A 24,900-nucleotide genomic window follows, 5' to 3' on the forward strand; every position below is an offset into this window, starting at 1 on the left:
AAAAAACACAAGTAACAGGACACAATTCCAGACTCACGGAATCAGCATCTCCAGGCAGCTTATTAAAAAGCAGAGAGATAACCGCTGACAAAGGTTCATCTAGTCAAAGCTATGATTTTTCCAGTAGTCATGTATGGATGTGAGAGCTGGATCATAAAGAAAGTTTAGTGCTGAATAATTGACGCTTTCAAATTGTGGGGCTAGAGAAGACTCTTGGGAGTCCCTTAGACTGCAAGGAAATCAAACCAGTCAATCCTCAAGGAAATCAACCCTGAATATTTATTGGAAGGACTGACGCTTAAATTCCAACACTTTGGCCATTTGATGTGAAGAGCCGACTCATTGGAAAAGACCCTGATGCTGGGAAGGATTGAGGGCAGGAGGAGAAGAAGGTGACACAGGATGAGATGTTTGGATAACGTCATCAACTCAGTGAACATGAGTTTGAGAAAATTCAGGAAGCCTGGTGTGCTGCAGTCTGTGGGATCAGACACAACCAGTTGGACACCACTTAGTGACTGAACCACAAACAATATGCATTTTAGCATTTTTCCAGATGCTTCTTATGGGCTTCCTTGATAGCTTGCTGCTGCTGCTAAGTCGCTTCAGTTGTGTCCAACTCTGCAACCCCATAGACAGCAGCCCCCCCGCCCCCCGTCCCTGGGATTCTCCAGGCAAGAACACTGGAGTGGGTTACCATTTCCCTCTCCAATGCAGGAAAGTGAAAAGTGAAAGTGAAGTTGCTCAGTCGTGTCCGACCCCTAGCGACCCCATGGACTGCAGCCTACCAGGCTCCTCAGTCCGAAGTGCTCAAGAGTACCGGAGTGGGTTGCCATTTCCTTCTCCTCCCTGATAGCTTAGTTGGTAAAAAATCCACCCGCAATGCAGGAGACCTCAGTTTGATTCCAGGGTCAGAAAGATCCGCTGGAGAGGGAAAGGCTACCGACTCCAGTATTCTTGGGCTTCCCTTGTGGCTCAGCTGGTAAAGAATCCGCCCGCAATGCGGGAGACCTGGGTTCGATCCCTGGGTTGGGAAGACCTCCTGGAGAAGGGAAACACTACCCACTCCAGTATTCTGGCCTGGAGGATTCCATGGACTGTATAGTCCATGGGGTCACAAAGAATTGGACAGAACTGAGCGACCTTTACTTCGCTTTGCTTCAGATGTGTAAAGTAAAATTAGGCTCCTAATTTGTGATTAGGCTCTCTAAATTGTGATAACTACAGATCATTCACTCAGCTTCTGAGATAGACCAGCAGTCCCCAGGTTCAACACTAGCCCACAGGATTGATCCACGCTGGGAGCTTGCAGGTCCTCCCAGCAAGTTTTAATAAACACAGACTCTGAGCTTATAGGGCTGGAGAGAGAGCTATGACAGCAGCGCCTACTAGTCATGGAGCACCCACCCCATGCCATGCTTTCCTGGTCTTGCTACATTTAATGCTTACTTATGAGGAGAGTCCCATGATCGGGCCCAATTTATAGATGATGAAGCTGAGACTAACAGAAGCAAAGCAGCATATCCTGGGCCTCCTGGCCAGGCTGGAGCAGCTTCAGGTTCTGGGCCAGTTTGACTCCAAGACCTATGCTCTTTCCATATACCAAAGTTTACAAAATGTTTCAACAGTTATTTTAAAAATGTAGGGGATAGAAGAGGAGGTTTTAGCATTAGTTGATGCTGAGTCATTGGTTAATGGAAAAAACCTTTTTCACCATGGCAAGTCCAGGGCATTATGGGTAAGAAAGACTGGACTGTCTTCTCTAATCATCTTGATTCCCCAGCCAGAAGGGATTGTCAGGATATGTAATCTCGTTCGGCCTTTCTTTTTTTTTTTCCATTTCAGTGAAGAAGGGTCTGAGATTAAGTTTGGGAAGAGATCAAAAAGCAAAGCTCAGAGGAATAGATTAAAATGATGCCGAGGCATCCTGAATCACGAGGGGAAAAAATGATAGAACTTTGTTGATGGAGCTGCTGAAGGAAGATAAGACACTGAAGGCATCTCAGAGAGAAAGGGGGGCTGGGTTGGGAAAGAGAACAGAGCAGAAGGAAGAGATAACCTGGTGGAGAGCAGAGATAAGAGGCAGGGTGAGACAAGGCCAGGGAGGAAGACTGGATTCTCTGCAGGCTCTCCAGGACTCTGTTTTTCTTTTTCTTGTTCTCTCTCAGAATATATCTTAAAAGGGAGAAAGGAGGCCATATTTGTAGTATATTTGTAGTATACCTTAAAGGTTCAATTCTGATCACTCAGTCTCTGTGCCTGAAAACATAGTCACATTTGCTGTAAATCTAAGCCAGCCTCTTCAAGACTGTGAGACCTAGGCCCAAGACCCTCTGGCATCACGTCCTTTACATCATGGCATCATCCCCCTCCCCCATTTCTAGGTTGGTCATATTCAGACAAACATATGCAGGGAGAACACCTGATTTTACTGAGGTTATTAGGGGGAGACCGACAACTCCCAGCTGACTAGTCCTTCCCACCTCACATACTAGCATAATCCCTGGGAGGTCACCTGGCACTTTGTGTGCTAGGAGGGGCCAGAGTACAGGATGGAGCCTTTGGCTTTGGAGCTGTTCCATAGCTTGAGTGCCAGCTCAACTACAGAGGAGTTACTCTGTATCTGAGCTTCCATTTCCTCATCTCTCAAACAGGGATAAGACTAGCAGCTCCCTCACACAGTGATTGTTATGATGAAATAAAATAATGCACGCACAGTGCTCAGGGCAGTGCCTGGCACACAGAAGAGCTCAAATCGTGTTCGCTTGACTGCTGGCCCTGTTAGTATGCCCAAGTGCAAAGCTGGGTGCATATGGCAGGCACCCCATGAAGACGATATTGAGCCCCTGGGTTGAGGAGTCAGGATGCTTGATTCTAGTTCTATCTCATTCACCATCAAGGGAAACAGGGGTGTCACTGGACCTCTCTGTGCTTCCATTTATCTCCTCTATAAAATGGAGTTCTGCCCTTCCTCTGACACAAACTGCTATGTGTTTTAAAATGCTTAGGAAAGCATGAGAGCATAGAAATACAGAAGTGGTCCATGCCATTACTCTATCACTGCACTTTTACAAAGCTGATCACTCACTACTGAGCTTATCAACTTTCACTGTAGCTAAGAACTGTTGCTATAATTTGCCTTCATCTCCTAGGGTGATGTGTTTCCTCCTTCCTTGATTGACTCCAGACACTGGCATCAAAGTCACAGCTGCAAGGAAGTGTGCAGGCAGAATTCCAAACCTTCATTCTTTTATCTCTCTTCCTTCTTTTTGCCTCTCAGGTACATTAGAAGTGATTCAAGTCTCTATATTTTGCGCTTAGCCTAATAAATGGCTTTAGAGACTATAAGTGTCTGGGAATAAGGAACAGGTCTCTCTAGTTCATTCTTAGACCCCAGCACCCAATAGGATCCTTGGCACATGGAGTCATCTAGCACACTTTTATTAGATGAATGAATGTGCTTGAAATCAAGACTGTTTCAGTTCAGTTCTGTTCACTTCAGTTGCTCAATCATGTCCAACTCTTTGTGACCCCATGAATTGCAGCACTCCAGGCCTCCCTGTCCATGACCAACTCCTGGAGTTTACCCAAACTCACATACATCGAGTCAGTGATGCCATCCAGCCATCTCATCCTCGGTCGTCCCCTTCTCCTCCTGCCCACAATCCCTCCCAGCATCAGGGTCTTTTCCAGTGAGTCAGCTCTTCATATGAGGTGGCCAAAATATTGGAGTTTCAGCTTTAGTATCATTCCTTCCAATGAACACCCAGGACTGATCTCCTTTGTGATGGACTGACTGGATCTCCTTGCAGTTGAAGGGAATCTCAAGAGTCTTTTCTAACACCACAGTTCAAAAGCACCAATTCTTAGGCGCTCAGCTTTCTTCATAGTCCAACTGCCACATCCATACATGACTACTGGAAAAACCATAGCCTTGACTAAACGGACCTTTGTTGGTAAAGTAACATCTCTGCTTTTGAATATACTATCTAGGTTGGTCATAACTTTCCTTCCAAGGAGTAAGCATCTTTTAATTTCATGGCTGCAATCACCATCTGCAGTGATTTTGGAGCCCCCAAAATAAAGTCTGACACTGTTTCCACTGTTTCCCCATCGACTTCCCATGAAGTGATGGGACCAGATGCCATGATCTTCTTTTTCTGAATGTTGAGCTTGAAGCCAACTTTTTCACTCTCCTTTTTCACTTTCATCAAAAGGCTTTTTAGTTCCTCTTCACTTCTGCCATAAGAGTGGTGTCATCTGCGTATCTGAAGTTATTGAGATATCTCCCGGCAATCTTGATTCCAGCTTGCGCTTCTTCCAGTCCAGTGTTTCTCATGATGTACTATGCATATAAGTTAAATAAGCAGGGTGACAATACACAGCCTTGACATATTCCTTTTCCTATTTGGAACCAGTCTGTTGTTCCATGTCCAGTTCTAACTGTTGCTTCCTGACCTGCATATTGGTTTCTCAAAAGGCAGGTCAGGTGGTCTGGTATTCCCATCTCTTTCAGAATTTTCCACAGTTTATTGTGAGCCACTCAAAGGCTTTAGCATAGTCAATAAAGCAGAAATATATGTTTTTCTGGAACTCTGTTGCTTTTTTGATGATTCAGCGGATGTTGGCAATTTGATCTCTGTTCCTCTGCCTTTTCTAAAACCAGCTTGAACATCTGGAATGCAAAAGTAGAAAGTCAAGAAACACCTGGGGTAACAGGGACATTTGGCCTTGATATCTGGAATGAAGCAGTGCAAAGGCTAATAGAGTTTTGCCAAGAGAATGCACTGGTCATAGCAAACACCCTTTCCAACAACACAAGAGAAGACTCTCCACATGAACATCACCAGATGGTCAACACTGAAATCAGATTGATTAGATTCTTTGCAGCCAAAGATGGAGAAGCTCTATACAGTCAGCAAAAACAAGACCGGGAGCTGACTGTGGCTCAGATCATGAACTCCTTATTGCCAAATTCAGACTTAACTTGAAGAAATAGGGAAAACCGCTAGACCATTCAGGTATGACCTAAATCAAATCCCTTATGATTATACAGTGGAAGTGAGAAATAGATTTAAGGGCCTAGATCTGATAGATAAGAATGCCTGATAAACTATGGATGGAGGTTCATGATATTGTACAGGAGACGATTCAAGACCATCCCCATGGAAAAGAAATGCCAAAAAGCAAAATGGCTGTCTGAGGAGGCCTTACAAATAGCTGTGAAAAGAAGAGAAGTGAAAAGCAAAGGAGAAAACGAAAGATATAAGCATATGAATGCAGAGTTCTGAAGAATAGCAAGGAGAGTTAAGAAAGCCTTCCTCAGTGGTCAATGCAAAGAAATAGAGGCAAACAACAGAATGGGAAAGACTAGAGATTTCTTCAAGAAAATTAGAGATACCAAGGGAACATTTCATGCAAAGATGGGCTTGATAAAGGACAGAAATGGTATGGACCTAACAGAAGCAGAAGATATTAAGAAGAAGTGGCAAGAATACACAGAAGAACTGTACAGAAAAGATTTTCATGACCAAGATAATCATGATGGTGTGATCACTCACCTAGAGCCAGACATCCTGGAATATGAAGTCAAGTGGGCCTTAGAAAGCATCACTACAAACAAACCTAGTGGAGGTGATGGAATTCCAGTTGAGCTATTTCAAATCCTGAAAGATGATGCTGTGAAAGTGCTGCACTCAATATGCCAGCAAATTGGAAAACTCAGCAGTGGCCACAGGACTGGAAAAGATCAGTTTTTATTCCAATCCCAAAGAAAGGTAATGCCAAAGAATGCTCAAACTACCGCACAATTGCACTCATCTCTCATGCTAGTAAAGTAATGCTCAAAATTCTCCAAGCCAGGCTTCAGCAATACGTGAACCGTGAACTTCCATTCTTTTAGATATTATTCTATTTTGCCTTATCTTCCAGTCTGAAAAAAAACATCATATTTTTGTCATTGACCTTCCTTTTCTCCTATGTTATTTGCAATGAAACATTTATAATCCATACTAAGGATTTAGGTGTTAGCTGTTGTATAAGGGTTTTAACATGTATTCTCTTATATATATCTCACAATGACCTTCTAGCCAGGTGCAAATATTATTCCCACTTCACAAGTAAAGATATGGAGGATCAAAGAGTTTATTAGAGAAGGTAACACATACTGAAGTCTGTCTCTGTTTCAACATTATACATTTAATGTTTATTAGCTCATTTGATTTTTCACAAAATATTATGAAATAGATATCATTATCACTTACATTTTAGAATCCATGAGGGTTATACAACTTGTCTGGTAGATGATAGGCCTTGATTTAACTCATGTTGCTCGATTCTGGTGCCATTCTGACATCATGCCACAGTGTCCCTGCCCCATCTACCTGCTGGAAACACATATTGAATAGAACTTTATTTGCATAAAAATGCTTTCAACCTATTCAGAGAACCTGCATGCCTCTGTGGGATTTTTCTTACCTTGGCTAAATATTCCCAATTCCTTCCCAGTTTCTTCATTTAGTTTTTGGGTGGCAAGTGGATGGTTAAAGGCCACTTTAAACATAAACACACACACACACACATATATAATTGTGTAAGTATAAGAGTCTAGAACTCTTATTAGATTCTCCAAGAATTCTGCAAAGCCCCAAATGATTAGGAACCTAATTCAAACACAAACAAACAGCAATAACAACAACACAATTAACATTCTCATAGGTTTCCTAGACCCAGGTAAATGCAGTCTGTTAGGGGAATATGAACTGTTACACCTCAGTTAGATGGGAACTCAGATCATTCCATTGAGCCTGGGGATTAATTTCTTTTCTCATTTGGCCACAGGAGTGCGAAATGGTCCCAAATTGTTTCCTTCAGACTCAACATCTCTCCTGACTCAGGAGCCTGAAGTCAGCATGAGGAGACTCACACGACTAAGTCATTTCCTAAGCAAAATCCAGGGGCCTGAGATTAAATTCCTTGTGTTTATGCCTCAGCCTCACTTTTACTACCTCAGTAACATCCCAAATTAATTTTTTCTAGTCCTTTTCCCTCCCAGTCTTCTGGTAGCCCTAGGTGGAGGTTAAAAGACCTCTGCTGGGAAGAGTAAGTCTCAGCTCCACCACTGTATGCCTTATTTTTTCTTTTAAAATCTCAAGTTCGTGTCTAAGCTTTTCTAAATCTCTTTCCTCAAAATGTACCATGGAGATGATAGTACATGTTTCACAGGGCTGTGACTTAGGAAATGCATGAGGACAGTGCCTGGTCCATAATTCCTGGTGGTAAATGAGAGCCCTCAGGCAGGACTCCCATCCCGTCTCCTCACTGCATCTCTGTTGATCTTCCTACTCACATACCTTCATTCTCAGGCCACACCAGCTGGGGAGCAAGAGGCCACATCTTCCAGCTCCCATCTGACTTGGTTCCTTCCAAGTACAGAGACATTTTTTGGTTTTATGATTTGTTTTTTTCACTGTTCATCACACCAGGGGAACAGCTGATGAGTGGCAAAATTACAAACTTGAGAAGAGACCAAAATTAAAAAAAAAACACAACTCACTATTAGAATAAATCTGAGATTCTGAAAGCTCCATTGACTCCTTTTACATGGCTCTCAGCTATGTTTCTCTCTAGGTTGGACATCTTTAATCTTCAGAGGCCTCTCAGTTGTTTCTTTCCTGCTCACATCACTCAATAGAGAAGCCCCATTCTATGATTTAGGCTCAGAAATTGGGTGTGTTATTTGTTTTTTTTTTTTTTTAAGAGCTGTGGTCAAGTATGCCATGCAAGGGCTTCCTGACTTGTATTACGTATTTTAGAAGACATCTCCAAGTATGGATCTCCTGCTGCAGGGCCCTCCTCTACTCTGAATGTGTTTGGTCTGCAGACACCATCTGAAGAAACCCTACCTAGGTAGGCAAATCCTTACCTCCACTCTGTGGCTGCCTAGAAATGGAGCTCAGAGACATGGTGTGACTTTCCCAAGATCACACAGCAAAGCAGAGGGAGAGCTGAGACTCGTTCCTCGGTTTCAGATGCTTTAAATTTGGGCCCAGAGCCCCCTGAGGGTGATGTTTTCAGTAGAGAACTGATATTAAATTGAGGCCCAGAAAAGGCCAGTGAGGTGAGAGAGGGCTTGCAGTGAGTTAGGGAGATTGCTGAGACCAGAGGCCAGTTCTTCTAATCCCATGTACAGTTACTGTTTGTCCCATGACTGGCAGCAACTATCTCTCAGGAGAGCTCCCTGAGGGCAGGTTTTCCTATTTGCTCCTCAAGTATCAGGATTCACTTCTTCTCAGCCCTGAATTGGATCATAATGCTCATCAACGATATGAAGTCCAAGCAGTTTTTAATGCACCCAAACGTGCATGAGGACTTGGCTGTCAACCCAGGAAAACTGCAAATAAAGTGAACACGGAAATAAAGTGAACACTGCTCTGATAATAGTCACATTTCTCTTTCCTTGAGGTTCTTACAATAGGTTTTTCTTGGTCTCAGGGTGGGATGGTGGAAAAGTGGGCATGAGGAACTGTTAGAAGCATTTGTTCTCTTACTGTATCTCTCTGTTTTACAAAACCAGCCAAAGCTCCACGGTCTGAGCAAGCTGGCCTTTCCAGCAAATCAAGGGATTCTTAGAGGGAAAAGTGGTTGGAGATGAGATTGTATGTCTTTTATTTGGGACTTCATTTGGATACATAGAAATATGTAGCATGATACTTGGTAAAGGCCTTTTGAATCTATGCTTCATTAAGCATGGCTTACCTGGTTGCTTCTCTATGCAGGAACCACAACATATCAAAATGAGGAAATCTTGACCTCTGTCCATAAAAGTGTGGGATACACAGGCTTGGGTGGAGCAAATAACCACTCAGTGGGCTTTGTTTGGGGGTAGACATGTGAAGAAGTGCCCTGGGGACCCAAAGGAAGGAGAGAAGGAGTCTAACTGGGAAAGGAGGGTCAGGATGATTTCTCGCAAAGATCCTTCAATTGGCTCTTCATGGATGAGAACATTACATTGAGCAGAGTGAACAGGCAGGGTAACAGTCTGAGCAGGGATAGGATGACTTATAGGAGCATGGAATCTCTGTGATTGTTTGAGTCTAGTTTAATTTAATGGAGACAGGAAGCTAGGAGTAGCCTAGGTTCTTAAAGGCTTCGATTGATGGACTGAGGAATTTAGATTTGACCCCAGGGTCCTAGGAAACTGTTCATGTGTTTGGAGAAGGGAATGGCACTTTGAGCTCTGGTTTTGGAAATATTGTGCTGGCAAGACTGTGGAAGCTGTATTGGAGAGGAGTAAACCCGGGGCAGAGAGGCTCCCCAGGAGGCTCCTGCTGTCATTCGGACAGGAGAGGAGTGTGTCAGCTAGGATGATGGCAGCAGTAACAGCAGAGAAGGGACAGAGTCAGGGCCATTGAGGACCTGGAACTGAGAGGAGCTGGTGACTGGAGCAAGAAGGAAGGATGACTGATTCTCTGCACTTGGGATTGTAGGTGATGTGATGGGTTCACTGGTAAAGGAACCCCAGAAGGAAGAAGGAAAATTATTTGGGTGATCTTGAGTTTGAAGTGCCCCTGGATAATGTCTGACAGGAAGTTGGAAATGTGGGGCTGGGTGGACCTACAGATGCCTCGGTGGGGATTGGTGTCCTGTAGGAGACAGGAAGAATAAAAGAAAAGCAGGCCCCCACTAGGGCCACAAAAGAAATTTATAATCATTGATAAACTGGATGCTATAAGGCATGAGACTCTTGGAATAAGTCCAGAGGGAACAGTTCATAATCTTGAAAACAAGATACAATCCTGGGGTCAGAAAACTGACCTCAGCCTGTTTCTCAACTGGTGTCTCAGAATCACATGTTTTACGGATCTGGTAGAAAATTTATAGATAAGAATGTTAGTCTTAGTTACTGATTTGTTATTGATTACTGTTTCCTAATTACTCAATGGTTAATGGTCATTTTATTCTTTGGCCCCAAAGGCCACATGAGTTATTGTTTAACTCCCCGCATATTCTTTCATTCACGGCTGAAAGTATAATAAAGCTGGCTTGGATTCAGTTTCTGCACCTTCACTTTGGAGCGGTGTTGGTCCCCTGATCCTCGCTTTTCTCTGAATTCGTGTCTTCTCTCGCCGTATCGCGCTTTCAGAAACCAGGCTTGTCAAGCCTGTCTAGACAAGTGGCGCCGAAACGGGGACCCGAAAGTCAATCCAGCCTGCGAAGCTAGCTCCTAGCGGCGTAGAACGCAGGGAAATTTGGCCAGCTAGGCAGAAGAGCAAAGTACTTGGTAAGTACCCCCCTGCGGATATGTCGATCAGGGTAATGATGGGGCAAAATCCTTCTAAGCATTGTGATTATATGCAAGTGTTAAAAACTTCGTTTAAAAGTTCGGGGGTCGAGATATCTCACTCCTCTTTTAAAGAATTGTTTTCTGCCATTGAAAAATATTGCTACTGCCATCTATGGGGTCGCACAGAGTCGGACACGACTGAAGCAACTTAGCAGCAGCAGCAGCTCCAGATAAAGGGACTTTGAGGCATGAGGAATGGGACGAAGTTATGCGTTGCCTGCGCAGTGCCTACCAACGCGACGAGAAGATTCTGTCTGTATGGTCAGTAGGGAATCTTATTAGCACAGCTGTAGGACTGCTGCAATCTGAAACCTCAGATTCAGGGGATTCTGTAGAATAAATACAAGAACAATGGAGGAAATGAATTTATATGATAACAGAGGTGATGAGGAAGAGAAACAATCAATAGAAATGAAAAATAAGAGCCAAAAGAATGATAGAAGTCAAGAACAGATCTTTCTTGCTCGACCAAATGCACCTTTTGTCGAGCCCCCTCCTTTCAATCCTGAAACCCCTTGGGATGATGGATTTGCTTTTAAACCACGGATAACTGTGCCTAATAAAAGGACGCCTTTACAAAAGGGAGTTCGTATGGCACAATTGCAGGGGGATGAAGACGCTTTAATTCTCCCTGTGGCTGTAACCCAAATCTCATCAGATCCTCAATTCCCACAAGGAGGAATGCATTATGAATGATTATAGTGCCATACCATTTAAAACTACAAAGGAGATAAAACAGGCACGCACCTAATGTGGAACTAATTCTCCTTATACTATGGGACTAATTCAGGGACTTTCACAAGCTGAACAGTTAATTCCTTATGATTGGGAAATGATAGCCAGAACTTGCCAATCCGCCTCAGAATTTTTACAATTTAGGACCTGGTGGCAAGACGAAGCAAATCACAAGCTTGCAGAAATGCAACAGCCAACCCGCCAGTTGATATAACACTTGATCAATTAGTGGGTAGTGGGGCACATTTTGGCATTCAAGCTCAGTTACAATTTGATGATCAGTTACTCACTCAAGTGAGAATGATATGTTTAAAAGCCTGGGAGAGAATACATCCAGCTGGACAAGCCTCGATTTCATTTACTCAAATTAAACTATCAAATGGGGAACCTTATGTAGATTTTATTGCCAGGTTATGTCAAAATTTAAATAAAACAGTTGCACAACCTGGTTTGAGAGATTTGCTAATGCAAGTTCTTGCATATAAGAATGCTAACTCAGAATGTAAAAAGGTGATTCAGCCTCTCAAAGCACAGGGTGCTCCTCTAGAAGAATATCTTAAAGTTTGCCAAGACATTGGGTCAGAACCATATAAAATGCAACCTCTGGCTCAAGTATTATCTAAAGCTAATAAAAAGACAGATATGAGATGTCACCAACATGAAAAATTGGGACACATTAAAAAAAGACTGCAAAGGAAGAAGATGGTCAGTTGATAAATTACTTTATTGGCTCTGAAGCCACTCCTGTTTGTGTTGGTTTTGGAAGTATGTGTCTTAAAACAGGATATCAAAAGTGGCTGTCAGTTGTCAAAGAATCACATGATGATAAGACTTCCCTCCTTCTGTTAACTGCTCTTACTTTTTTTAGAAAAAGAAGAAACTTCCAGCATGATGAATCCACCTGACCTTTCTGATTGTGTTACTGAAATTAGCAGTGGTATTGAAAATTGGTTAAGATGGAAATTATGTAAAGGATCAGAAAATCACTTATTATTAAATGTTGCAGAATGCTCCATTATTGACTGGGGACCCCGAGGAACCCCTAAACTTGTAGAATCTAAAGTGTCTTCTCCATGGGTATATAGAGATAAGACAATCAGTACTTATGGCAGTCAATCTCTCACATGGCATGGGGCAGGATTAGCTCCCCCGTGCCTCCTGCAGATCATCATCCTATTCATGATGAAATGGAAAATACCCATGGCACTGAAGAACTAATTGCTTGGAGGGAACAATATACTGAATATATTTTAAATGACCGAAAAGCTACCTTTAATTTTACACTATTCAGACTTGTGTAAGAATTCCTTTTGTTTTTATGATCAGACCAGCAAAATATGATCCCAGTTTGGGATTAGTAACATGTCCTAACTGTTCATTTTATGCATGTATAAATAATACCATTCCTTTTAATGAAAGTTGGCAGGGTATTTGCATTCTTAAAACCAGAATTGGCATATGGGTTCCAGTTGATTTACAATGACCTTGGTAAGAAAGCCCTACATTATATGTTATTGAAGAAAAATTGAAAAATCTTAAATGTGTTAAACGTTTTCTGGGATTTCTAATTGCTGCCATCTTAGGCATCATAGCTATTACCACTACGGGAGCCATAGCCGGAATGGCTCTTCATAAATCTGTACAAACAGTTCACCTTGTATAAGAATGGCATAAAGATGCCGATTTCCTTTGGACCACTCAACAAAAAATCGATGGAAAGTTGGCCTCCCAAGTGGCCGACCTTCAAACATCTGTTATTTTATTAGGAGATCAACTAGTCAATTTACAAAAACAGGTGAGACTAAGATGTGATTGGAACTATACTTCCTTTTGTGTAACAACTTTCAAATATAATAAGACTCAATTCAAATGGGTTAAAGTTAAACAACACCTATTGAACCAAGATAATATTTCTGTAGATATTCAATATCTACAACACGATATATTAAAAGCTTTTAATAAACATCTTGATGTAATTTCTGGATCAGATTTTCTTGATACTGTTGCTAATAATCTTTTTTCTTTTAATCCCTTAAAACAGATCAAGACATTTGGATATGGAATTGCTCTGGTTATGGGAGTGCTATTAATTATATGTTTATGTTTCTGTATAGTCTGGAGAAGAACGATCAAGAGACAACGAAGCCAACAACAGCAACTAACATTTCTCACCATTTCTCATCATGTGCAAAATCAAAAAGGGGGAGATGTAGGAGACAGGAAGAATAAAAGAAACGCAGGCCCCCACTAGGGCCACAAAAGAAATTTATAATCATTGATAAACTGGATGCTATAAGGCATGAGACTCTTGGAACAAGTCCAGAGGGAACAGTTCATAATCTTGAAAACAAGATACGATCCTGGGGTCAGAAAACTGACCTCAGCCTGTTTCTCAACTGGTGTCTCAGAAACACATGTTTTACGGATCTGGTGGAAAATCTATAGATAAGAATGTTTGTCTTAGTTACTGATTTGTTATTGATTACTCTTTCCTAATTACTCAATGGTTAATGGCCATTTTGTTCTTTGGCCCCGATGGCCACATGAGTTATTGTTTAACTCCCTGCATATTCTTTCATTCGCGGCTGAAAGTATAATAAAGCTGGCTTGGATTCAGTTTCTGCACCTTCACCTTGGAGCGGTGTTGGTCCCCTGATCCTCGCTTTTCTCTGAATTTTTGTGTCTTCTTTCTCATTCTCTCTCTGTATTGTGCTTTCGGAAACCCTGCTTGTCGAGCCGGTCTCAGCAGTGTCTGATGACTGGCACTTCCCTCTGATCAAATAATTATTACTGTGATGATACAGTGTAAGTGCTGAATAGGGACTTCCAAAGCTTTCATATGTATCGTCTTATAGGGGAGCATTCCAGACTATCGATTTTATTCTTGGAGTCATTGATACTAAACAATAGTTACTGAGTGCTGATTATAGGAAAGGGCTGGGTTTGATGCTTTCAGAGCATTATCTTATTGTGGGCCCTTGTCCAGATGTTTGGGATGATTCTATTATTACATTCATTATAAAGGAGAAGAAACTGATATTTGTAAGATTAAAACATTTGCCAGAGTTGGATATGTGACATTTCAAACTGAACAACCTTCATTGTCCTGAGACCTGGACTAATTTTCCCGTAGTGCCATGACAGGGCCGGATGCACCATGCAGGATCAAACATCCTCCCAGCCAAGAAGACTAACAGTGAGAAAGAAGGTGGTCTTCTCCCCCCTCTCCTTCTTCCTTTGATTATACAAATGTAACCCACTAAGCACTTGAGGCAGCACAGTGCTCACCTGTCTCCCTGTAAGTCTTACAAGCATCCTGTTTTAATGGATCACGTCTCATCCATCACTCCTCAGGCTCTGGCTCAATTTTTTCTGTGCTGAGGCATAAGGAACCTGAGCTATTTGGAACCCCTGAAAAGCCACCTAGTGGTGTCCAATCTGATACCATCTGCCTGGAAGCGTACAAACCAGTCAACCTTCACTTTCTTTCAGGCCAAGAGCATCATGCACCCTTGGGTAGCCATCCTGGGCCTCCTACTTCTTCTGACAGGTAAGTGAACAGGTGGGCTGTGCTTTGGAAGCCCTGAGGATGGGGGAATATAGTGAGTATGTAGGTATGGTCAAGCAAGGTAGATTTCTAGGACATTGTTTAAAAATAACAGGGTCAACTAGTGAGCGAAGAACAAAGCTTAAACCTTAAGCCAAAGAAATTGCTTAAACACCAAGAATTATAAAATCTATAGCAAGATGAACAAGGCATGATACAGTGCATACACATATGCTGCCATCTGTGTTGTTCATGTGTATGCATGAACTTCTCATGTGTATGTAGCAAACAGCAACCATTGTTATCACGGCATGGAAAGGAACCAGAAGAAGAAATGGGGATGGATGGGAAGGAGAGTTACCTTCCCTCTTTTCCAGTGGCTTAAGACTCCATACTTCCAATGTAGTGGGTGTGGGTTCCATCCCTCATTGGGAAACTAAGATTCCCCATCTGTGCTGTATAGGAAATTTTTTTTTAATAGATAATATATTTTCATTCAAAACATTCTATGAGAGAGGAGAGAAAATGAGTGATAGATATACCCTAAAATTTAAAAACAATCTTTACAGGTAGAATATGAGTAAAAGTACAATTTTAAATTATACTTCTATAACAAATTTTTAAAATTAATATGTATTAGCTTTGTGATACAAAATGATATTAAGCAAAATTGAATATTATCAGAATTCCAGTGAAGAAAATGCTCTTATACTATGTAACAATGAGTGTCTTATTCCCAAAGCATTTCCCAGACTCACAGCCCAGTCCTAACTATGAAAAGTGAAAGTGAAGTTGCTCAGTCCTGTTGGACTCTTTGTGGCCCCATGGACTGTAGTCTACCAGGCTCCTCCATGCGTCCCTGGGATTTTCCAGGCAAGAGTACTGGAGTGGGTTGCCATCTCCTTCTCCAGGAGATCTTTCTGACCCAGGGATCGAACCCAGGTCTCCCGCATTGCAGGCAGACGCTTTTTACTGTCTGAGCCACCAGGGAAGTCCTGACTGTGATTAGCTGTTAAGTCTCATATTTCTTTTAGGAACTTTTTGCCAATGAGCAGTGTTTAAGCCACTGCCACACGTGAGTCTTCCTGCCTGTTTGTTTCTAAGAGGCAAACTTAGTATTTTACTGAATATTCTCCAATTTTTTGGTTTCACCTGGATAAGTGGACTGTGATTCATTGCCCAGAGCTCAAGAAAGGATCCCTGCTTAAATTTTTTGGAATGACGCTAAAGCCCATAAAACTAATTTCTCCTAAAAGTATTATAAACCCATTTTCCTAAGAACTGACTTCTAAAGAGTTTACAAGACTTCTGCTTTCCAGCCAATGATGTTTAATAAAATATTAGACCTTTTTTTAAAATTTAAATAAGAGAGGGTATTATGAAGTGACTATGTTCAATGGCCATTGGAAAATTCAAATAAAAATTGAAAATCAAAACTTTGAATGCAATAGAGTTTTAAAACCAGATTTCAGTTAAGACAGTGATTGAATCTAGGAGAAAGGAAGAGCCACCAGTATGTTTTACATGTTTAATAAACAGTTACCTGTCAAATGCAGGATGAATATCCACATATTCATGCATTACTAGATGCCATTTGTCTCAATCAAATCTTTTGGAGAAAGTTTGATCATATTTACCAAAAAGGCTGAACATATATCTGATCTTTGTCCTGATATTTTCCGTAGAAAATCTGTCCTATTGGGTCATTTTCATCAATCGAGAAAAATGTTTATATGATCTTTTATCTTCAATCATATCTAATAAATAGTGATGCTGCTGAAGAACATGTTAACATGGAAATTTGCTCATACTAAATTCTAAAAACTCAAGATACAGTCACATAATTTCAAACCAAATAAGCTATATAAAAAAATTAAAATTATTAAAATTAAAATATTGAGACCTCATGTTCTCATGCTTTGGTTTCTCTTTATTTACAGATGGTGTAACCTCTTACAGTCAAGTGACTGCAGTGGCCGGTCAGTCTGTCAGGCTACCCTGCTCATATACTGGAGAAATCACATCCGCATGCTGGGGCCGAGGAAAATGTTCTTGGCTGAGCTGTGGAAAAGACATTATCCAGACTGATGGATACAACGTTATTTTTCAGAAGGACAGACGTTATCAACTGAAAGGATATATTGGTGAAAGGGATTTGTCCTTGACCATAGAGGATGCTGACCCATCTGACAGTGGCTTGTATTGCTGCCGTATTGAGAAAAGAGGGTGGTTCAATGATATAAAAATCATGCAAGAGTTGAGTATAAGGACAGGTGAGTTTGTGTTCCTACTTCCTTTGATCAATTCCTGTAGGTTCCCAGAGATAAGAGTTTTCTGTTTGGTATTAACTTCCTCTTCCTTTAATAGGGAAATAGGAGGTTCTTATAAGTTTTGTTTTCTAATAACTCTGCAGTAGAATAACTTGTATTATTCTACAATACAATAATACTTGTATTATTCTACAATGGAGTGAAATATTAAGACTAATTTTGATTCAGGATCATAGGCTAGAGGACCTTTCCAGTCAGAATCTCCTAAAGCAGTGCTTCAGGAGTTCTAGTCACTTAATGAAATTCACTGTTCCACACTGAGGTATACTGAACATTTCTATAGACCTAAATTTATTCCGTTTGAAAACTACCCTTTTCTCAAGATCATATCTTAAAAGAATTTTTAAATGTTCTTTCTTAACATTTTAAGACTTACAGAGAATTTCACATATATAAAATAGATACTTTGACAACAGTCAACACAGTCTTGTTGTGTATACATTGTTCAGTTCAGTTCAGTTGCTCAGTCGTGTCTGACTCTTTGCCACCCCATGGACTGCAGCACGCTAGGCCTCCCTGTCCATCACCAACTCCAGGAGTTTACTCAAACTCACATCCATTGAGTCGGTGATGCCATCAAACCATCTCATCCTCTGTCGTCTCCTTCTCCTCCTGCCCTCAATCTTTCCCAGCATCAGAGTCTTTTCAAATGAGTTAGTTTTTCGCATCAGGTGGCCAAAGTATTGGAGTTTCAGACCAGCATTAGTCCTTCCAATGAATATTTAGGGTTGATTTCCTTTAGGATGGACTGGTTGGATCTCCTGGCACTCCAAGGGACTATCAGGAGTCTTCTCCAACACCACAGTTCAAAAGTATCAATTTTTCAGCACTCAGATTTCTTTATGGTCCACCTCTATCATCTATACAAGACTAGGGGAAAAAGCATAGCTTTAACTATATGGATCTTTGTTGGCCAATTGGGGTCTCTTCTTTTTAATATGCTATCTAGGTTGGTCATAGCTTTTCTTCCAAGGAGCAAGTGTCTTAATTTCATGGTTGAAGTCACCATTCACATTGAATTTGGAGCCCCAAAATATGAAATCTGACACCATTTCCACTTTTCCCCCATCTATTCACTGCATAGTAATCTTAGTTTTCTGAATGTTGAGTTTTAAGCCAGCTTTCTCACTCTCCTTTTTCACTTTCATCAAGAGGCTCTTTAGTTCCTCTTCACTTTCTGCCATTAAACTGGTATCATCTGCATATCTGTGGTTGCTGATATTTCTCCAGGCAATCTTGATTCCAGCTTGTGAGTCATCCAGCCCAGCATCTCGTATGATGTACTTTGCATGTAAGTTGATGAAGCAGGATGACAATATACAGCCTTGACCTACTCCTTTCCCAATTTTGAACAGGTCAGTTTTCATTCCAATCTCTAAGAAAGGCAATACCAAAGAATGCTCAAACTACCACACAACTGCACTCATCTCACATGCTAGTAAAGTAATGTTCAAAATTCTCCAAGCCAGGCTTAAACAATACATGAACCATGAACCTCCAGATGTTCAAGGTGGTTTTAGAAAGGGCAGAGGAACTAGAGATCAAATTGTCAACATTTGCTGGATTATCCTAAAAGCAAGAGAGTTCCCGAAAAACATCTATTTCTACTTTATTGACTATGCCAAAGCCTTTGACTGTGTGGATCACAATAAACTGTGGAAATTTTTCAAGAGATGGAAATATCAGACCACCAGACCTGCCTCTTAAGAAATCTGTATGCAGGTCAGGAAGCAAGAGTTTGAACTGAGCATGGAACAACCGACTGGTTCCAAATAGGAAAAAGAGTACAACAAGGCTGTATATTGTCACCCTGCTTATTTAACTTACATGCAGAGGTATCATGAGAAACACTGGGCTGGATGAAGCAAAGCTGGAATCAAGATCGCTGGGAGAAATATCAATAACCTCAAATATGCAGATGACACCACCCTTAAGGCAGAAAGTGAAGAACTAAAGAGTATCTTGATGAAAATGAAAGAGGAGAGTGAAAAAGTTGGCTTAAAGCTCAACATTCAGAAAACTAGATCATGGCAACTAGATGGAGAAAAAATGGAAACAGTGACAGACTGTTTTCTTGGGCTCTAAAATCACTGCAGATGGTGATTGCAGCCCTGAAATTAAAATACACTTACTCCTTGGAAGAAAAGTTATGACCAACTTAGACAGCATGTTAAAAAGCAGAGACGTTACTTTGCCAACAAAGGTCCATCTAGTCAAGGCTATGGTTTTTCCAGTAGTCATGTATGGATGTGATAGTTGGACTATAAAGAAAACTGAGCACCAAAGAATTGATGCTTTTGAACTGCCGTGTTGGAGAAGACTCTTAAGAGTCCCTTGGAGTGCCAGGAGATCCAACCAGTCCATCTTAAAGGAAATCAGTCCTGAACGTTCTTTGGAAGGACTGATGTTGAAGCTGAAACTCCAATACTTTGGCCAGCTCATGCGAAGAGCTGACTCATTGGAAAAGACTCTGATGCTGGGAGGGATTGGGGACAGGAGAAGGGGATGACAGAGGATGAGATGGTTGGATGGCATCACTGACTCAATGAACATGAGTTTGAGTAAACTCTTGGAGTTGGTGATGGACAGGGAGGCCTGGTATGCTGCAGTCCATGGGGTTGCAAAGAGTCAGACACGACTGAGTGACTGAACTGAACTTAACTGAATTTTGAACCAGTCCGTCATTTCATGTCCAGTTCTAACTGTTGCTTCTTGTCCTGCACACAGGTTTCTCAGGAGACAAGTAATGTAGTCTGCTATTCCCATCTCTTCAAGAATATTCCACAGTTTGTTGTGATCCACAGTTAAAGGCTTTCACATGGTCGATGAAGTAGAAGTACATGTTTTTTTAATTCTCTTGCTTTTTCTATGATCTAGCATATGTTGACAATTTGATCTCTGGTTCCTCTGCCATTTCTGAATCCAGCCTGTACATCTGGAAGTTCTCTATTAATGTACCACTAAAGCCTAGCTTGAAGGATTTCAGTAAAATCTTGTTATCATGTGAAATGAGTGTAATTGTACAGTTATTTGAACATTCTTTGGCATTGCCTTTCTTAGGAATTGGAAGCTGAGAAGTCCCATAATCTGCCTTTCAAGCAGGAGAACCAGAACACCCAATGATATAACTTATTCCAAATCTAAACTTCTGAAAATTAGGGGTGGGGAGGGCAATACATCATAATTTGAGTCCAAAAACCTGAGAGCCAGGAGCCAGATATCTAATAGAAGGGAAAAAATGGATGTCTCAGTTCAAGCAAAGAGAGTAAAATGTGCCCTGACTCTGCTTTTTTGTTCTATTGGGTGGATAGGATAACACTCACCTGCACTGGTTGGGATCATGGGTTGGATGATGCTCGCTTGAATTGGTGAGGGAGGTCTTCTTCACTCTATGGATTCAAATTTTAATCTCTTCCAGAGATACCCTCACAGATATGTATGGAAATAATATTTTACCATCTATCTGGGCATCCTCATTCGAGTTGACTCATAAAATTAAGCATCTCACACAGCTAATGAATATTTGGGCTGAAGTTGGATTCCAGTTTTTCTGTTCCCTTCCTTCTTCTTTTCCTCCTCCTGTTTCATTCTTGCACACAAAAAAACTATTAAATTGAATTTTAGGAGAACTTGACAGAAAGAAGTAGAGGTGAGCTTGAAGTTAATGACCTTTAAGTAAATATTTCTTAGAGTGTATAATGAGGATAATAATGTACCTTTCTTGTAGCTCTGTTGCACAGAATCCATAAGACATGTATAAAGCCCCTTGACCAATGTCTGTTTAATACTTGGGTGTGAGTTACCTATGATGTGCATGCATGCTCAGTCATGTCTGACTCTTTGTGACCCCATGGACTGTAGCCCAGCATGCTCCTCTTGCCCATGGAGTTTTCCAGGCAAGAATACTGGAGTGGCTTGCCATTTCTTACTCCAAGGGATTTTTCTGACCCAGGAACTGAACCTGCACCTCCCAAGTCTCCTGCACTAGCAGGTGTATTCTTTACCACTGAGTCACCTGGCAAGCCCTGATAACCATGAGGATGCCAATATAAAAATCTAATAAAGTTCAAACATCAGATTTATTATTTTTGTCAAAATATAAACCTTGAAAATCAGGGACTGTGTCTTAGTCATGAAGGCTTCCCGGTGTCAAACACAATGTCTAAAACTTGATCACTATTTGTTAAAAACTGTTGAATGTTAAAAAAAAAGAAAATGAGGTGAAACATTAAACAGTTTAGATTCATTATTTTTTAATCTCATATTTGAATTATATCCAGTATTCATGGACTCGAGTCCTTCTCTCAAAACATAATTAGTTGCTTTTCAATACAATTTATAATATTCAAAATATTTCACTAAGATTTATAAAATTTCTATGAAGATTTCTATTTCCCAACCCTATTTCCCAGTGTTAATTTTATTAGTACTATATTTAAATTGGTTCAGTACTCACCCCACGTTGTTTTATCTGAGCTTCTTCTGCATAGCTGAGGTCTATTTTGATTTCTGCCTTGATTGGCTTGATTTCAACATTTCATCAGAAACAATTTTTCATTTTATTCTTCAAGAAAAGGGGTCAGAAATTATCAGAGCCTCTGAGTTTTTTCTGCCTCCAGGTTTGAAACATTTTTATTTTCCCTTCTTGAAGTTTAATTGTTTAACCATGGCAGTCGTTGGTGTCCATCAGCTCTTTCAGGCTTTCTGGAATATGGTATATCCTATCCATCTGTACTTTTCCAGTTTATTTGATTTCATTAAACAATTCTTATTAGTACCTGTTGCTGCTGCTGCTGCTGCTAAGTCACTCCAGTCGTGTCCGACTCTGTGCGACCCCATAGATGGCAGCCCAACAGGCTCTGCCGTCCCCGGGATTCTCCAGGCAAGAACACTGGAGTGGGTTGCCATTTCCTTCTCCAATGCATGAAAGTGAAAAGTGAAAGTGAAGTCACTCAGTTGTGCCTGACTCTTAGTGACCCCATGGACTGCAGCCTACAAGGCTCCTCCATCCATGGGATTTTCCAGGTGAGAGTACTGGAGTGGGTTGCCATTGCCTTCTCCGTATTAGTACCTAGTTAAATTATTTATTCTTCTGTTCCATTTGTACGCACTGTTACTTGTGTTAGTTTTCTGGAACATCTAACAGTAAGAAAGTACCACAAACTGAGTGGGCTGAACAATGAAAATTTATTCTCCCACAGTTCTGGAGGCTACTAGCTGAAGAGAGGGACGTGGTGGTGTCGATTCTCCCTGAGCGCACCTCCTTTCCTTTCTCCTCTCCAGGCTTCTGGGGAAGGTTGGCAGTCCCTGGGGTTCCCTGGTCTTTGTGCAGTGCTCAAATCCCTGCTTCCATGTTCCCTAGGCTGTCCTTCCATAGGTGTCCTCTGTCTTCACACAGGTTCTCTTCCCAGTGTCCCTGATTTCTTGTATAAAAGTCAGATTAGATTCCACCTACTGTGTGATCTCATTTTAGCTTGACTATATCCGCAAGGCTATTTACAAATAAATTCACATTCACAGCTACTAAACACTTAGGACTTTAATACATCTCTTTGGGGAACACAGTTTAAACCATAGCACTACTCCAGAGATTTTCTGTCTTTAGGATATAAAAACAGGCTGTTGTTATTTAGTCACTAAATTGTGTCTGACTCTTTTGTGATGCCATGGACAATAGCCCGCCAGGCTCCTCTGTCCATGGGATTTCCCAGGCAACAAAGCTGGAGTGGGTTGCCATTTCCTTCTCCAGGGGATCTTCCTGACCCAGGGATCAACCTGGGGCTCTTGCTGTGTCTCCTGAATTGCAAGGGGATTCTTTACCTCTGAATTGACGGAGAATCTGGGACAGGGGATGATAAACTGAGAGATTGGGATTGACATGTACACACTACTATATATAGAACTGATAACTAATAAGAACCTACTGTATAGCACAGAGAATTCTACTCAATATTCTAATGACCTATATTGGAAAAGAATCTAAAAATGAGAGGATATATGTATGTATATATTCTCTTTGCTGTTCAACAGAAAACTAATACAACATTTTAAATCAACTATACGCTAATAAAAAATAAACGTTTAAAAAGAATATAAAAAGAGCTTTCCCTTATATAATATCTGCTCTTCATAAACCTCATTTCCTCCCTCCATATCTACTATGATTACCTTGTCTTTCTTCTATGTCCTGAATTTCTCTTTCAGTTTTTTTTTAATCTTTTTTTAAAAAAAATTTTGTTTTTACTTTATTTTACTTTACAGTACTGTATTGGTTTTGCCATACATTGACATGAATCCACCACGGGTGTACATGCGTTCCCAAACATGAACCCCCCTCCCACCTCCCTCCCCATAACATCTCTCTGGATCATCCCCGTACACCAGCCCCAAGCATGCTGTATCCTGCATTGGACATTACCTGTTCTCTTTCTTGCTGTTTCTAATTTACTCATTAGTTCTAAAATAGTATTATTTTAGTTAGGTTATTAATTTCTTTCCTTCCATTGGCCATATCCCTTTATATTTAATTCTGTAGATTTATTGGTGGGACTTTGAGAGGTTTTATTTTCTGTTTATTGCTTTGAAATAATCTCATTCTCATTAATCTTTTCCACTGGACAAAGCACTTGGGAATGATCCTTGGGGCATGTTTTCTGTCACATCGAGATATTAATCTTTATAACTTCTTTCTCATGCTGTATTTTCTTAGGTATTTTCACATTAAAACCTCAATCCCTGTTGCATGACTGTTGCTTAAAAGAGCTGCTCTGTAGACTGCCTACAGCCTGAGAGAATTCTCCCCACCCTCTTTCCACCATTACCTGAGACTTGACTTATCTTCCAGCTACAGCTGAAAGGCTCAAGCCCTGTGTTCCCTCTTCCTCTCTCTATTCTGTGTGTGTGATGGGGGAAGGATTCAGCTGGGGTCAGGTGCAGTCTTTCTTAGAGGTACTGGTTTCTGTTCCTTTTCCTTACATTTCATTTTCTATCCTATGCCTGGAATTGCTCCAGTTAATGAAGCATAGGGTGATGCCTTCTAGATGATTCCCTCACTTGAGCGTGGAGTTCAGTAGCCTATGATTCTGCACCACTGGACCATGCTACTGTTCACTTCCTTTTCATTTCTCCTAACCAGTGATATTTCTAAGTACTTGGTGGTGGTGGTTTAGTCGCTAAGTCATGCCCGACTCTTTGTGACCCCATGGACAATAGCCTGCTAGGGTCCTCTGTCCATGGGATACTCCAGGCAAGAGTACTGGAGTGGGTTGCCATTTCTTTCTCCAGGGGATCCTCCCGACCCAGGAATTGAACCCGGGTCTCCTGCATTGCAGGCAAATTCTTTACCAACTGAGCTACGAGGGAAGCTCTAATTACTTCCTTGAGGTCAAAAGAGACAAAAAGGATACCATTCTTCTTGCATTTCTTGTCCAATTTGGGAATATTGAGGGACATTCTTAGGACTTTCACTACTCTCTGGGGATAGGACAGAAGCCAGTCTTCTTCCTTCCTTCTCCTCCTGCCTTGTAGAGATCTTAACGTTTGATTTCCTTGTTTGGTTGTGGCTGATTTCTTTTCAGCACTTGTTTTTCTTGATTTTGTTGTTCCTGAGAGGAGAGAGACTCTCTGAATCTGTTCCCTCTATTTGACCTGAACATGTGTCTTGAGCTTTTCAGTTTTGCCATGATACGAGCTGGTGATTTTTCCTCTAATAAAATGGCAGGAACTTTAGATATTTTTTAAAATTTGCATCATGTCTTCCTACATTTCTCACCAGTGCTATTATTCTGAAGTCCAATTTAGAGTATTGCATTGAGATGTCAGCTTACGATTGGAAGACCAGGTTGCTTTTTTTTTTTTTTTAAGGCTTTAGATGTGAAACAATAATTATTAAAATACACTTTAAACTTATTTTTCTTTCATTCAGTAGTCAGACTGAATGCCAC

The 24,900-nt window shown here is 41.0% G+C and overlaps 1 protein-coding gene across 1 annotated transcript; it reads left to right on the plus strand.

Moving 5' to 3' along the window:
• Positions 1-10,050: 10,050 nt before the first annotated feature.
• Positions 10,051-19,971, plus strand: LOC138085879 (hepatitis A virus cellular receptor 1-like). Its single transcript, XM_068980484.1, has 4 exons — positions 10,051-10,282; positions 14,573-14,630; positions 16,568-16,900; positions 19,685-19,971. Exons 2-4 carry the CDS (start codon positions 14,585-14,587, stop codon positions 19,702-19,704), a joined length of 399 nt encoding a protein of 132 aa, XP_068836585.1. The 5' UTR covers positions 10,051-10,282; positions 14,573-14,584; the 3' UTR covers positions 19,705-19,971.
• Positions 19,972-24,900: the final 4,929 nt, after the last annotated feature.

The sequence above is a fragment of the Capricornis sumatraensis genome, chromosome 9, assembly GCF_032405125.1.
Source record: "Capricornis sumatraensis isolate serow.1 chromosome 9, serow.2, whole genome shotgun sequence".
NCBI lineage: Eukaryota > Metazoa > Chordata > Mammalia > Artiodactyla > Bovidae > Capricornis > Capricornis sumatraensis.